The sequence below is a fragment of the Maniola hyperantus genome, chromosome 19 (assembly GCF_902806685.2).
Source record: "Maniola hyperantus chromosome 19, iAphHyp1.2, whole genome shotgun sequence".
In the NCBI taxonomy this organism is placed as follows: Eukaryota; Metazoa; Arthropoda; class Insecta; order Lepidoptera; family Nymphalidae; genus Maniola; species Maniola hyperantus.
Genome location: NC_048554.1, coordinates 4,704,424 through 4,720,501, shown reverse-complemented (window position 1 = coordinate 4,720,501; position 16,078 = coordinate 4,704,424). Strand labels below are relative to the sequence as shown.

General features: G+C 34.7%; 1 protein-coding gene across 9 annotated transcripts in view; it reads right to left on the bottom strand.

Annotated features, from left to right (window-relative positions):
• The window catches only part of LOC117991468 (mucin-4), a 211,884-nt gene that overhangs the window by 4,926 nt on the left and 190,880 nt on the right, over positions 1 to 16,078 (bottom strand). For 2 of the 9 annotated variants that reach the window (XM_034979066.2, XM_069504843.1), the window contains exons 8-30: positions 15,984 to 16,049; positions 14,410 to 14,533; positions 10,545 to 10,728; positions 9,987 to 10,099; positions 9,760 to 9,899; positions 8,792 to 9,427; positions 8,514 to 8,708; positions 8,065 to 8,202; positions 7,604 to 7,771; positions 7,438 to 7,521; positions 7,212 to 7,362; positions 6,583 to 7,114; positions 6,200 to 6,504; positions 5,914 to 6,114; positions 5,742 to 5,832; positions 5,108 to 5,686; positions 4,901 to 5,024; positions 4,610 to 4,830; positions 4,069 to 4,283; positions 3,585 to 3,767; positions 2,991 to 3,114; positions 2,348 to 2,473; positions 1,672 to 1,818 (exon numbers count right to left, since the gene is read on the bottom strand). In XM_034979066.2, the coding sequence (XP_034834957.1) occupies positions 1,672 to 1,818; positions 2,348 to 2,473; positions 2,991 to 3,114; positions 3,585 to 3,767; positions 4,069 to 4,283; positions 4,610 to 4,830; positions 4,901 to 5,024; positions 5,108 to 5,686; positions 5,742 to 5,832; positions 5,914 to 6,114; positions 6,200 to 6,504; positions 6,583 to 7,114; positions 7,212 to 7,362; positions 7,438 to 7,521; positions 7,604 to 7,771; positions 8,065 to 8,202; positions 8,514 to 8,708; positions 8,792 to 9,427; positions 9,760 to 9,899; positions 9,987 to 10,099; positions 10,545 to 10,728; positions 14,410 to 14,533; positions 15,984 to 16,049 (4,847 nt within the window). The remainder of the gene's footprint in view (positions 1 to 1,671; positions 1,819 to 2,347; positions 2,474 to 2,990; positions 3,115 to 3,584; positions 3,768 to 4,068; positions 4,284 to 4,609; positions 4,831 to 4,900; positions 5,025 to 5,107; positions 5,687 to 5,741; positions 5,833 to 5,913; positions 6,115 to 6,199; positions 6,505 to 6,582; positions 7,115 to 7,211; positions 7,363 to 7,437; positions 7,522 to 7,603; positions 7,772 to 8,064; positions 8,203 to 8,513; positions 8,709 to 8,791; positions 9,428 to 9,759; positions 9,900 to 9,986; positions 10,100 to 10,544; positions 10,729 to 14,409; positions 14,534 to 15,983; positions 16,050 to 16,078) is intronic. The other 7 variants (XM_069504837.1, XM_069504840.1, XM_069504838.1 and 4 more) reach the window with 7 other exon arrangements.

Below are 16,078 nucleotides of genomic sequence, written 5' to 3'. Positions count from 1 at the left end.
AGGAACATCTTGTCTTTTAGTATCAATATTCTTAGATTATAATTTTCAATCTTAAATATTTTACCCGAGAATATTTTTATTGACAAAATATTTGTGGATGAGGGATCTGAAGAATCACGAAAACTACCCAATTATATTACCACACTGATCCGAAGCAATAAGTCTATTGGCTTGTGTTTGTCGACACCATAACACCAGCATCAATTTAAATATCTCTTCTAACTTTTGCCTTATATTCCCATTCGGAATATTTATTCCGCGACTAACTAGAAAAACAAAAATATTTTTAAAATAAAAAGTGACATGTAAATCAAAGATAAACTAATTAACAAAATAAAAAAAAATGTTTACGAAACTTACAGCTGTAGCGCATTTTTTGAAAAAAATTGTGCACTTGAACTTCTATAGCCTAGGTCTATTGACCCGATTCCTCGAAATTATACAAAACGCACATGCACCTCCTCAATTATTTATTACGTCAAATATAAACAAGAAATGGCTCAAGCTAAATCCCGACGTCGAATCGATAGAATAAAATGTATTTTCACCGGCAGACGACAAATGACAATATCGTCTAGCCTACTAGCCACAGTCGCGTGTCTGTAACAACTGAGTAATGACGTGTTTTTCCTGAGAGAAATTAAATTTAGTCCGCTTGAGAGCGGTCAGTATATTTGCTGGTTTTTTATCTGAATATTTTATTAATAAAATCCAATTTTATCGATGTGACTCAAAAGAAAAATATCTTTTTAGCAGTAATAGAAATAGATTTACCAATGTCGGTGAAGATCGCGTATTTTGTAACTTTTTATATTTCTTGAAAAAGTCGATGACGATGGTAATATTGTATAACCGAATGAACATTTCTTTAGCTAATACACAAACAATGTAATTCAGGGGCTTTTCCGAAAATAAAAGGTGAAGCTATTTAAATAATGAGAGTATCAGAAATAGAGTACACGTCACGGTTTGAAAGTAGACCAGCAGTTACTAACGCCGTGCTAAACGTAATGAATATAATGATACAAACCTTTGAATTAATGTAACGAAATTGTAGGCACAAAATTTTATTCATAATCAATTTTTTTCATTAATCAGCGCCATGCTCTTATTTAATTCTTTAAGTACTTAAAGCCTCTCTAATAATACTGAAATCAGGGAAGCTTTCGACAAGCAAGGCGATAGCACCGGCACCAACAGGGATAGTATGTTGCAAAAGTGTATGTTTACTGTCGCTGGCCAACGAAAACGCGTTTTACTTTTGCTTCCTTCTGTACCATACCAGCTAATGGAGAAGCACCAAAATCAAGATTAGTGTTGCCTAATCATCAACATAACCACTGGTGTTTGGTATTTTTTTTAATTAAAAGATCTCTTCCTTTCCTAGAGCTTATTTCATACCATATTGTATCTCGCCATATCCTTTTTAAAATTTCATATCTGTCATATAGCCAAAAATCGATTTTAAAACAAAACCTCCCTGGTGAGATCTTCGTCATGCGTTAATAGAGTTTTTTTTGGCTAATTTGGCTTTACATTCCAAGTGACACCGGAACTGGATTTCGTTCAAAATATGAATACCAGGAATCCCAATATTGTTGGGAGGGTTGATAGGAGTGTTCTGGAGGATTGTTTGTAGGGCCTTTGAGAAAAAATAATTAAGTAACTTACCAAAAGTGCTAGATGCCTGTCGCTTGTTTAGCTCTATGCAAGCTCGTCGATGAACTAGCCGATGCGTCAACGCTGCGTATCGTTTGTTGAACTCCGTTTCGGATTCCGTTGGATCCTCTTTCTCCGAGTCAGTTGAGTCCAAGGCATCTTGTAAGTAAAGATGTTAAGTTTATAAAAATATTGGGTTTAATAGCAAACGAATAAGAAAAACGTAATAACAAAGTTTTACAACACCCAACACAGGATTTTTATAATTATGTCGTTGATATTCCTTTATGTCGCAAAAACTCTTCTCTTCTTGTACGAATATTTAGAATTTGAAATACCCTTCCGAGATCTGTTATTAATTACTTATCTGTGAATTGGCACCTTCTTAGGAAAAGAATCCCATATTATATTATATCATATCATCAGTTTCTATCAATTGTGATTGTGGTGTGAGCATAAAATTATATTGTAATAGCAGATACCCGGCGTGTGCTACCTACAACGCTAAAAAAGAATCTGCCTAATGCATTGTTTAGTGGTCTAAAACATCTTCACATTTTTGCCTTTCTAATGAAACCGCTTTGGGGCACATCGGTTGCATGATAGATAGAAACATTTTTTGTGTTTTACTTAGTATATATAGGATTTTGAATATTTAGGCTATTCGAGTAATTGTATAAAATGTTACCTGGCGGTATTCTTGTCCAGCTGTCATCATTCTCAGATAACAGTATCCAGTTTCCACACCACCATGGAGTCGCATAGACGCCCTTTTCTTCATCTCCTTCTGAACTGACAGAACATTCTTCATGTTCTGTATGATAATTAAAAAAAATAAAAAAATATCACGTTTGATACAAACAATAATTAAGTGCCTACCTATGTATTAAATAGATTTGCGCGTGCACATACAAATACCCCTTGAGAAAATATTAGAGCAATAATTGGTACCTATGCGTCAAATAAATAACTCGAAAACTTTTTATTCAATTGAGTTTGAAACTTATTTACTTTTATTTCTACGTAAAATTATTGCAATGATCTCTAACAATCTTATATTTTACATAACTGTTCGTTTGTTACCTGTGCATTCACATATTGCTCATCCGATTGAATTACAACTTTGTGCAGTTGTTTTTAGCATTTACGTGAAGAATTTTGGCATAATATTAATATCAAAGTACCTACGATATGTGGCACCTAAATTACCAATAAGATTTCTTTAATGATCTGGATGCTAATATCAAACGATTTAGGTCCTAGCATTCCAAAGTAAATCAAAAGATTATTTATTTACAGTATAAGCAGTATAAGTAATTATTATTGCTTACCATCTGGATCTACGCCTGTGTTCGGATCGGCGAGTTTATCAAGGCTATTTCCAGCTGATCGTGCTATTCGAGTGTCTTGTGGCTTTTCCATACCACAATATTCTTCTTTTCCTCTTTCTTCAGACTGAAAATATAAAAATAGTTATTATACCCAATTGAGTGAATTTGTACTTACCTTTGTTCGAGAACCCTGTCTTCGAAAAAAAACTATCGTGTTATGTATGTTTATTTATACCACTAATAACTGGACACCCGCGATCGCCAAGCTTAGGCAGTTGCTTACCATAAAAGTCGGCCCCACCCCCGTTCGGCACCCTCTTTCCGCAAGCGAGCGGCTATACAATGCCGAGAGAGCTATCTTTTATATTATTTTTTGCCGTGAAAAATGCCCTTCTGTGCAGTGAAATGGTGCGGAAAATGTAGTACAACATCCAATCCTAATATTAGGATTTTGTTTTGATGCAAAACCTTGTTTATGCGTATTCTTAAGGTTGAATTCTCTGTCGTTTATACTTGCTAAACTTAGATCGGATCAGTGATTGGCCTGTGGAAATTTTCAGACATACAGATCTGTTTTGAAATTATTGACAATACCTTTGCTCGAACATCCTGTCGTTGACGATAATGTCTAGCCTTGTCTTCAGAGCGATATCGTTTATCCAGTTTTTTGTATAATCGAGCGCCGCTTGTAGGTTTCTTAGCCATACCACAAGACGGAGAATCTGCGAAACCTGCTGGTGCAGGAACAATTTCTGCTGTCGCATCTTCATAGGATTCCTACAAGTATTGAAGTAACTCTATAAATACAAGAGTCAGATTTATGATAATTAAACATTCTGTTTTTCTAAAAAATATGCCTGCTGTAAGGTAACAACACTACTGACCTTTGAACGCCAGCTTTAATTTGGAACGCGGTAAAATTGAAATTACTTTTTATTTTATAGCTACTAGTTAAGCGAACGCAAAATATGTAATGCATGAAATAGATATTATCATCATTGCAGGCCTTAAAAATGCAAAACAAGCAATATAATAACTGAAATGCTATGTAAATGGTTACAATAGTAAGAGTAGTTACATCAGTGTGGGAAGTCCGAGAAGCTCTGCTGTCGTGGTCATGCGACGCTGTAATGATGTGTACTTCTTTGCCGCAATGTAAGCAATGCGCCTTAGCTTCGCAATCCCCGACAGCCAAATCGTGCTCCGTGTGTTCTGAATAGAATACGGAATCTGACCCTGGTGAAACTGAACGTAGCGATTCTGCTGAGGCCGCCTTTGCAAACTTTCCGTCTGCTGTTACAAAAACTGAGATAGTTACTGCTTCGATAAAAGCAGACATTACGTTTATTCTATGTTATCAACATCGATAAGCATAAATAATAATAATTTGAAAAAGTACAAAAGTTATTGAAACAAACACTCATGTTCTTTGTTTAAAATACCTATTGATTTATTTATGATATATACATATTTTTGGCTTTTGAAAACACACCAACACTTTTAATGATATTTTAAAAGTTGATCCAAAAATAAATTTGATTTTGACTATTCGAGAAATTATCAGAATCATCTTGATTTTATTTTTCCTAACTGCAAAGCGTAAAAATTGAGAAGCTGACCTTTATCTTGCTTTTGATTTTTGGGTGAAGTTGTGGGACTTTTTACATAGCGCAATGGAGTCAATCTCGCCCCAGCATTATTTAGGGTTCTAGCAGTTTCAATGTCCTCTGCTTCAAGGGAACTTAGGCAGGGAAGCGTTGGTATTGACTGTTTTCTCCGCGGCAGGCTACCAGGTAGTGATATGCTTTCATTCGAGCCACTTTTTCGTCTGGGTCTAGAACTAAAGCGGATAATTTAATTAAAAATTTAATGTTCTCTTAATTTAGTTCATAATAAAAGTATATAGGTACCTGTATCCGGAATAATTGTTAGATGTTGGTGATTTAACAGAGTTAGAATTATTAGCTGTTTTTCTCCTTGGACTATCTCGTAATCGTCTATGTTTCCTCGGAGATATGTTGCCATTTCCAATGCCTATAAAATAATGTAGTATAAAAGATTAATATAATAAAGATAAATATTTCATTAATCATGTTTCACCTTATAATATAGCTTACCTTCTTTTCTGTATTGTTCGCTAGAGTCATCAGAGGTCGGAATATTTAGATGTAATTTCACGTTAGACCCTAAAGCTTCTCTTCTATCGTAATGTACTACTCTATAGCTGCCATCTATTGTTTTAGTCTGCGTAGGGCTTTTTGCTTTTAATTTCGTTCTTTTCACATACCTTTCCCTCTCAACTGGTCTTTTGTTATCATTTTCTTTTTCTTTCAACGTTTTCTCTTTAATAGCCTTTTCTATATCCACAGTTTCTCTGGGAGAAGATTGAACACTTTTGGTTTTTTCTATGAAATGAGTTTTCTTTTTTCGTGGTTCAGGAGGTTTTTCTTCTAATGGCGATTTCGCATTTAAATTTTTAAATACTGTACGGTCAGAGCGATGATTTAGTGAACCAGATTCTTTACCCTTGTTACCCCAGTCATCTTGCGATGTGGAAATGGAATCATCATAAGATTTTGAAAATTCTAAGGTAAAAGCTTTCTTTTTTCGTCGTTTGTCTTCTGATACCCAAGACTTTGGTCTACTTGTTGACCTATATTTTTGTGAATGCTTATATGCTGAAAATGAAATAGTACCTTTGAAAATAATTAAAGCTTTATTCTTATTTCTTAATACTGAACTATATCTTACTTAAACCACCGTCGTCTTCGTCTTCTAAAGGACTTTCATAGTATCCAGATGATGAATAGTGAACACTTCTTTCATCATCCGACAAAGAGCCCTGCAGTTAAAAACAAAGTCTTTAAAATTCTAAAATTTTTATGAAATATTTTTTTAATATTATTTCTAAATTCTGTCTTACCACCATCTTAGGAACTAACTGTTCTTTCTGTTCAATTGCCTTTTTTTCTTCACTTGTTTCTGGTTTTTCGGGTATCTCTTTGAATTTTTCAATACAAACTTTATCAGTAGTACTTTCTGTCACATTAGGATTTGATCCTCCTATACTATAGCTTCCACTTGAGCTGCTTTTACCACTTCTTAAATCACGTGTTGTTGTATTCTGTGTAAACAAATTTGATATATTATGTACAAATTGTATGAAATTTCAATATATGCATTTTTTCAGCACTTTTTGTAGCACTTACAATTTTAACTGGAACTTCATCTTTTCGTTTAAGTTCAGTCTTAGATCTTTTATTATTTTCTACGATTGGTGTTATATCAGCTTTAACTTCAAACCTTTCAACAGATGGTTTCAATATTCTATCTGGTAAAGGTAATGGAGGGGACGTTAGGTTAGGTACAATAAAATCGTCAGTAATTTCTAATGGTGGTGAAAAACTGGGTACAATTAAGTCTTCAGCAACATTATCAGTTTTTGTGGATGAATAAAGGCTCGAGGCGCTTTCAAAAGATGATCCTTCTTGTGCTTTGTTATTACTCTCCGAATCTGTGAAAAAAAAAACATGCGTAATAGTCTCAGTTTCAATCAGGCTGAAAAAGTATTATTTGTTCCAAGCAAACTTACTGTGATTTTGATTTTTGCTATTACTTTTTTTGGAACTATCAGAATTTGCAGTCACATAGTCCTCGGTCGTAGTAGTGCTTTCTGACACATCAGTAGTATTTAGTTTTCCTGAATCCGTCCTATTCAAGCTTGTCTCACTACTGACTGCTTTCGCTAAAGATGGTTCAGAAGGAGATTCCATTATTTGATTAGGAATTGTCCCATTAGGTTCTTTTTGCTGAGCTTTCCTTTTTAAATCCTGTCTTCTAGATGGGCTTAATGCTCTTTCCCTTTTTTTATTTATAAAACTAGGAGTTCTTTTAAATTGTACATCGGTTAAATCTAAGCTGGGATGTGTTATAGCTATAGCTGGTGTGTGATTCGCTTTTCGAGGGGCTGTTGGTGACAATATTTTAGATATTGTTGGTTGTTTAGTTATTGGTAAAGAAATATTAGGAACTACTGCTGGTGGAGATAGTGATGCTCTTGTTTGTTGCATCGAACTGGAACTGGACGTGTCTAATTTATTTCGCGGAGAAGTAGGTGACTGACTCTGTAAAATAAATATAGTTTATTGAAATATAATTAACTAGATTATTATGACATAAAAAATACTTAGTGGTAAAATTTTATAAAATAAATACACATACTTGCGAAGCATCAAATTCTTCATCTAAGGCGTCTGTATCTAATGATGACCGTTGCTGATGTTGTAATAGCAAAAGTTGTTTCCTTCTTGAAGTAGGAGTTAATAGTGCTAGTGCACCTGGTGATGTAGCGAGGGAACTTAGATCAGAAGAACTGAAAATATTAACCATAAATGTAAATTTATTGCGTGATGTAGCGTAATAGTTTAACTTCGTCATTGTAACATACCTGATTACAGTTCCATTGTCGGTACCAGAATCTACTTGTAAAACGGTTGTTTGAGACTCATTCCACAGCCCATCAGAATGATCTCTACAAAAGAACATAACTAAACAAATATCTTTTACATAGTTCTAATATGACAAAATTTATTATATTGTTTTTAAGCTCGTACCTGCTGTGGTCTACCGTTAACGATTCATTCGAGGCACATGGTGATGATTTCTCAAGAGGTGCAAGTATTGTTGTCACATTATTGGAAATGACTGCTCGTTTTGGTTTTTGCTTGGCATCTACATCACAACTAACAGGATCTGGTGATGCGGGACTTGATTTAGCCGTACTGAAAATTTTAAGTTTCCTATTATTTTATTACTATTTATAATTTTTAGCCGACGGAAATTTTGTTTACCTATTTCATACATAGAAAAAATTAATATACAAGTTACTGATAACACGTTAACGTTGCTCATCATCGAAATCATGTATAATTTATAATGTCAGAAAGATCAAGATAAGTATTATGAGCAGCATCTAAGTTTTTATTATTGGACTAAGTTTTCAACTAATACAAAATCATAAAATTAAATAAATTATAAATGTGCGAGAAATATAAAACAAGCATAAAATACTTGCCTTTCTAAAGGAATTTCTTCCTTATCAACACGTTCAGTTTTCTCCTCAAAACTTACGCTGCGAATTCTAAATGGTTCATGCTTGTAACTAATGTATTTTTCATGAAAGTCCTCGTATGGTGCATTTCCGTCGGAAGAACTACGAAGAGAGATTTATAGATGAGAATGAATGAGCATTCAATGTTTTAGAAGTTTCAAACCCGCATTAATATTATGTACATTAAAAAAGTGAAATCACTCAATAGCGTTAATAAATTCATCAAGAACAAAAATCAGATCAGTGATCTATAATAATACGGGTCTGATAGAAAGAAATCACTTTATTTCGTAGACTTACAAAAGCATAGTAGCATTAACCAGTCAGTGGGTGATATATTTATAGTACAAAAATGTAAAGTGTGCAGCTACATTTTTCTAATATCACAAATTGAGTTAATCATAAAAATATACCTGAAGGAACCGTCAGGTTCAAATCCAAAAATTCCTTCGTCTTTGATAGGTGTTTGAGTGTAATTTTGTACAATGTACTGTCTATATACAGTTTCCCGTTCACGATTTTCCTGTGACATATTTTCTTGACTAGTAGACATTATTATGGGTGCGTCTTTGACTCCTTCCGTGGTACCGCTTATTTCGTTTTTTCTTCTGTATTTAAAATATTCATTTGTTTTATAATTTAAAATAAAATACGTTAATCATTCTAGCATGCTATTAATTTTAATACTTACGCGTCCAATAATATTTCTCCCTCGGATAATGTTTTTTGCAATATTCCTTTTTTCCTACGTAATGTTGTAAACGGTATTGCTTCATCATCTGGCCTAGGTTCAAAGTCAATTATTATTTCCTTTTCATTCTTTTCACTATCATCAGTCGTAGTGGCAGAAGTTTCAGTTGAAGGTTCAGATTGAAAAGTAGAAGTTTTTGATAGACCATGTGAAGAGTTTATTGTCTTTTGCGAAGCATCACTAGTACTTTTGGACAAAATCGATCTAAGTGACCGTTCATTTTTAGCCTGTTTAGCTATTTCTTGCTGTAAATATTCTAAGTTTCTACGATTTAATGCCATGCTTTTTTCAAGTGTTTCTATGTCATCATCAACGGTATCATCTCTATCGCTTTCGTGAATGAATTGGAAATTCTGTTGGAAGTACTCTTGGGCTTGTTTTTGTAATGCGCTAAGTTCTGATGATTTATCTACTTGTGAAGATGCTATTGATTTGACGGAAGATGACGTTACATCGTCAGAGTCTCCTCGTTGCATGAATGGTGATGTCGGCATTACTGATGTGGGTGATCGTGGAGACCTAGGGGGTTCTTCTGATTGGGTTCTATGAAGTTTCTCATGCTCCGTACCAATAATACTGCAAACACCAAATTTAATAACTACCAAGACATATTGAAATGTACCTAAGTACTGAAAATAATAAATTACTAGCTTTGCTTTTACAGACAAAAATGGTGACGACGGAGACGCGGCTTTTAGGTGCGTCTATATTGTAATTGCCTTCGTACGTTTGCTTATATTAGTATGACTAGTTACCACTTCTAGGAGTCGCGTCAGAAACATTTGATTATCATCGTGCATTATGACTCTCCAAGCTTAAACATGAGCAAGAACTTTTAAGCCGCTTTGGTACCTATCAGCAATATTCATAAGTAAGTTCCTAGTAAGTAAAAGTAAGTAAGTAAGTACCTTTCTATTGCAACAGTAACATCATTTTGGTTTTCACGACCTGCTAATCGATCTCCACAGACTTCAGAAAATGATTTTGTTAATCTACGCACACCCACTGTATAACCATTTGTTTGAACTCCCGCTGCTACCATTTTTACCTGAAAATTTAAAAAGAAATGTTTTACAAAGAACGATTTTTTGTTTTAATGTTTTTCAGGTAAATTCTGAGATAAGAAATTAGTTACCCTTTTAATTGTTCTTGGACTCAATGATAAATAGTTAGGCGGATGTGGTTTCCTTCCTAAACATACTTCAGTCTGGGTTGCTTGAGTTCGCATTACTCCTTTCTTTATAGTATCTGGAATAATTTTGTTTACGGCTTCTTATTTTTATGTTGAAATTGGTTACATATCACAGGACAGTAATACACCGTAGATAGGGTACATTTTTTACGATAAAAAGGTTTTTTATATGCATAGCGAACAAACAGACAGGCGTTTCATCTGATGTTAGGAGGTAACCACTGCCAATGAACAATAACTTTCAAGAATTTGTTGATCTACCCCATTAAATTTCATGTTGAAATCTAGTAGATCACCGCTGAAGGGAATGAGTTTCACAATTTGAGCGTGAAAAAAGATCTGGCACAAGTGCACCAGGCATCCAGGTGACTGGTTAGGGTGACATATTTTATTTCGGTGGGATGCGGTGGGGTTGTAGAAAATTAAGGCTGAAATAAAATCAAACAACGCTTTAGAACACTCATACTTATAAAAACAATAGAACACGTAAAGAGAGCTTACCTAATACAACAACTTTTGGTGCGTCTATCTGCGTCTGCCGTTGCACAGGTGGCGCTGTGTGGGCAGGTAGTGGCGTCATGGGCGGCGGGTAGTGAATGGGCGCCGGTGCTTGCGCTAAGTACGGGGGGTAGGGCGGAAAAGGCTGGAAAATTACTGGTAACGTTGCGTAGGGTTTGCTTTCTGGCTGTAAAAAACAATAAGGTATTTGACAGGTTTTTAATAACTGATCTACATTAATCACTGGTATCGGAGGAATCTATAGAAAATGTATACGCTCCATTACATATTATTTAAATATATTATTTAAATATCCACCGAAAACGCTTTTTCTGATAAATAATATGGCGCCTGATAATTATGTCCGCCGCCTGAATCCAGCGGCACCCTTCGACTCGTCTAATATCATCTGTACACCTAGTCTGTGGGGGTCTTCCAATACTGCGCCGTCGGTGCGAAGTTACCATTTTAGCACCTTGGGACCCCAACGTCTATTGGTTTTCCGAACTATGTGCCCTGCCCATTGCCACTCCAGCTTCGCAACCCGTTAAGCTGTCTAGGTAATTCTAGTTCTCCTACGGATCTCCTCATTTTTGATTTGATCACGTAGAGAAACTCGAAGCATAGCTCTCTCCATCGCCCGCTGAGAGACTCTGAGCTTTCTTATGTGGCCCATAGTTAGCGACCATGTCCCGGATCCATATCGATACCTCTGGGCGCAAAGGTCGTAAAGGACAAAACGCTACTTTTCAGGAGAAGCAAAAAACGAAAAAAATAAAATTCTTTTTTCTCTAGCATCTTCGTTTCTTTAGCTATTTAAATGAAACCTAGGAAGAAAGTGCTTAGAATTTATAGTGTTTTCTAAGGCAGTGTTCAAAAATTGCCCTAGTGCTGTATTTACTGAAATAGATTTCCTTTACGACCATAAATTTGAAAATAAATGTCCTTTACACCCTACAAATTATCATTCTATGATATTACCTAAGGGCGTAAATCTACTTTACTGCACAAAACTGAACAAAATAAGGAAATAACCGACATGTGTAATAATTTTTAGGTTCTTAAGGGTCACCCGCTAAGGTATTCTGTAAGGATAAAATAATAATTACAGTTAAGTATTAAACGCATTATGTAATTTTGTATGTAACTATGCATAAACTATTATATTTTCTCTAAAAATAATAATGAAATAACATATTGTTCAAATAAAACGTATTTTTTCTAATCAAACCGAGATCATTTATTTGGAATTGAACACGAAGCCTTACAATAAATCTTATAAATTAATATTTTGGTAACTAACTATTTTTTATCCACTCTCTTCTTTGTTGTCAGTATTTATATAATGTTATAATTAGTTTCACTTGTTTCTTAAATCAACTTTATAAACATAAGATGATTTATTTATTCATCTTCCTTCTCACTTTCTTCATCATCCTCTTTATCTGTTTCGTTCAAGGTTTCAAGTAGCTCATAATCGCATGGAAGTTCCCTGTATTCGTTATCAAATCTTTTACGTGTCGTTCCATTTTCACACTAGCTTAACAGGTAAATATAAAGTATTTAACTAATGATTTTAAGCTTATTTCGTCATTTAACGCAAGTAGCTACAACATATTTTAATGTATTTAACGGGTACGGGTACGGGAAAGACAGATGGCCTACCTACCTTTTGTAAAAGGAGTAACTGATCATGACATTAAGATCGTGTTTACTTCCTTACAAAAGATTGTCCATTTGATGCTATCAACGAAGGATCGTCTGCCATACCAATGTCCGGGTGTGTATAAGATCGACTGCAGCTGTGGGAGGTCTTATCTTGGTCAAACGAAGAGACCCATAGCAACTCGGGTATTAGAACATTTCAAAGCGGTGCTAATCAACGATCCTCAGAAGTCTGCGATCGCGGAGCATATTCTACAGCCAGGCACAAAACATTGGATTGAACTCCACAATCCTCGAGTTCTCTCCATAGACGTCCACTATATACCTAGACTAGTGCGCGAAGCGATTGAAATTAGCAAACACCAGAATTTCAATCGTGAGGATGGTTTTAAACTAGCAAGTAGGTATGTAGAATCCAGTGGTAGAATTATGCAAATCAAGACATCATCGAACGACATCGAAAGTTAATAGTGACGCTGTGAGTGTATATTTTGCCGGACAGCTCGTGAAGTTCCAGCGAAAAGAACAAGAAAGAGGGTAGTTCGCTACTGCCCTTGACAACTCGAACTTCATCTCTCGCAGCACCGCAGTCCCGTTGTAACCACGACCCGTGCAATTGGGTTGAAATGTCGACAAATAAAAACAAAAATTAAGTGTGGTATGTACCCGTTATATACATTAAAATATACAGTATTTATATAATCTTTCTTATTACAATTTACTTACTTTAATTCTAAGATCAATAAAGCACTTGCTTGTACTAGGTATCTTAACCTAATTAGAAAAAAGTCATTTATATTAAATAAAAAATGCCCAAAAGTAATTATACTTCTTTTTTCTATGTTCATCTTACAGGAGTTCTGAGACCAATCATGTAAATTCCTATAAATATCCTTATTTACTGCTAAAATATTTCTACTATTTACTTCTGTGAGATGTGTAAATTTGTTTGGTGTGCTAGTACTATCATAGATATAATTTAGTCTGAAATTAAAAGTTTGAAATCACTGGAAAACTCGAATAATTCCTCCAAAATTCTAGGATGTTCTATCGAAGCAGGCGTTACTTTGCGGAAGTCCATGATATACAATGAACCAAAAGGTGAACGTAGACTTGATAAGATGTAAAATTGATGATAAAATTGATGCTGAGCCAGCACCTATATTAGATAACAGTGAAAGATGTTAATATGTTGGCCAATCTGAAGTATTTGTAATAAACGCTTTTTGTAGTCGAACGAGTAGTGTACATTTAAAGATACATAATATGTAAAAATGACATCATAAAACCATTGGAATTGTTTTATAATATTGACATTTATCGATATAAAATATTGTTGTTCATATAATTTTGTATGGTTATTTCAAAAATTTTACAAGAATAGTATTAAAAATCAATATTTTTACTTCGCGCAGACACCGACATGCAGTTTATCATTTTAGGTTCTGCTGAAAATATGATGTTTCAAATAACGCATTTATATTTTTTTGTAATTTAGTAGTGTATGAACTAATACAATATTAAAAAAATAAAATTAAAAAAGGTTTCGTGTAGTGTCAGGATTTTTTCAAAGTGTGTTGTGCATTACAATGCACACTGCCAAGAATAGGGCTAATCAAGTTAGGTAGTATATTCTAGGACTTATGGGACTATTCCTCATCTACTTTTGTTTATTTACGCCCTTAAGGGCGCAAATGAAAGCGCATTATTAAAATGAAACTAGGTAGTAAAGGACGCTTTCATTTTTTTTATTTTAAATTGTAAGGGTGTACAAGACAATTTGTAAATGTGATGTCCTTTACGTCCAAAATGTTGAGGTATCATATTAACCATCTAAGGTCGTATAAGACAATTAAAAATTTATTTGTATGTTACGCCCAAAGGTTTTTTTTATACTTTGCTTTACTACCAAAAGGAGTAGACTCTGGTAACCAAGTGTTACTTACACCCATATTTTCACGGTAAACTTTGTTTAACGTGCCAAATTATGTGGGTCGTAAAGGCATTTTTTTTACGAATTTCGTGAAACGGAATATACAGATCGATAGAGAATTAAAAACTGAGTAAAGCAGTGTCAAAAAGTCATTTTCGACCAAATGTCCTTTACGACCTTTGAGCCCAGAGGTATCGATATGTCAATTCCAATATTAATTAGTTTTTTTTTCCAATATTAGTATGGATTTTGTTAATGCAAAGATCTTACCACACGCCCGTCGATAAGTCTTTCACAGTCTCTCCTAAAACGAGGTCCACTCACTGCGGCCGGCATGACCGAGTCGTCGAAAGTGGTCAACGTGTGCGAGCGAGCGAACGATACGTGTTTAGTTCTGAAAGAGAGAGATGAATAGTATTAGTTCTGAACAATATGTGGTAACTGATATAGGTACTAACTACTAAGAGAAAAACTTGAAGTACCTACTCTGCAAGAAAAAGTAAATAGCTAGCAAATTAGTAAAAGGAAAAGCCTAGAAATCTACATAAAATCAAAACTGATTATAAATGAAAATGAAAATTACTAAAATTACTGATTTTTTTTGGATCTAATCCAATAATGAAATTGTAAAAAAATGGAATCCAAAACCGTGATCTAAAATTAAAGTTAGTGATCAAGAAGGATACTTATTATGGAAATGATGTATCTACCTAAGTGCACTTCAATATTAAGTAATTTTATTTCGCAATAAATACTTACTAGGTAATTTACAAGAATAGAAAATAGAGCAAGTAAGTTAATAAAATGGGTGCAAATTTTAAAATTTTTATTATGTTCTAAAATTATAAGATCATTAATTAAATATTTAAGCTTAAATAACGTTTCATATTTACATGATTTTAGAGAAAAGTTTTTCTAAAATCATTAGAATATCTAACGATTTTTATAGCCTTGTCGCGTATTATATGAAGTAGGTACATTTACAAAAAAAGTATAATATCAGGGCAGGGATTACTCTATATACTACGATTTGTTTTAATGACGTAATTGCCATATTCAGTATACCTTTTGCGGCGATCTGCAGTTTTAGTGTGAAATAACCTTTACAACTAAGACTTGTCGCACAACAGGCGGTTATAGTAGTTACCACGTTACCGTTAAAGTTAACCATCAAAAAAAGAATTTGGTCTTGTTAATATTTATCCAAAACGTGATCCTTAACCTTTAAGAGCGCAAGCCACACCATGAACTAAAATAGCTTAGCTTACGTGCAACAAACTATGCGAGCTAAACTAAGCTATGGAGCTTAAATATTTAGGTTCGCACCGAAAACTAGCGCAGTGGGGGTGAAAATAGGCAGATGGTTTACCTTAGCCGGAATAATCGGATCGTGCAAACCCTCTTTCAGTTAGCTCTTTTAGTTTAGCTTTATAGTTCACAGTATGAACTGAAATATGAAGCTACGTGAGTTAAGCTAAGTTAGTTTAGCTCATAGTGCGGCTACGCTTTAGACCGTGCGCCCATTAGGCAAACAGTGAGCGGCTGATTATTCGCTGGATGAGTCTGAGCGGCGCGGCGGCGGCGTAGCTCAATGTCAGTTTAAATAGTATTCTCGTAGCTATTAATAATTATTTTATACTTTTCGCATCGTTCTCTGCGAATCAGCCGCTTACTGAATGAGTTGTCAAGCGAAACGCTGCAAACTGCGTACATAACGCGCTGTATGGACAGTCCTTTAAAAAATTATAGAGGTAGACTAGAAGCAAACAGCCGCTCACTTTTCGCCTTATGGGGGATACAGCCTTAGTTAAAGCCAAGTTAAGCTATTGACGCTAGTTAATTACCTGTGCGGTGGTATGGTGAGAGGCGGTGGTGGGGGTGGCGGAGGTATCGGAGTGTGGGCGGGGCAGCTATTGAAACATTTTCACACACTTAATAT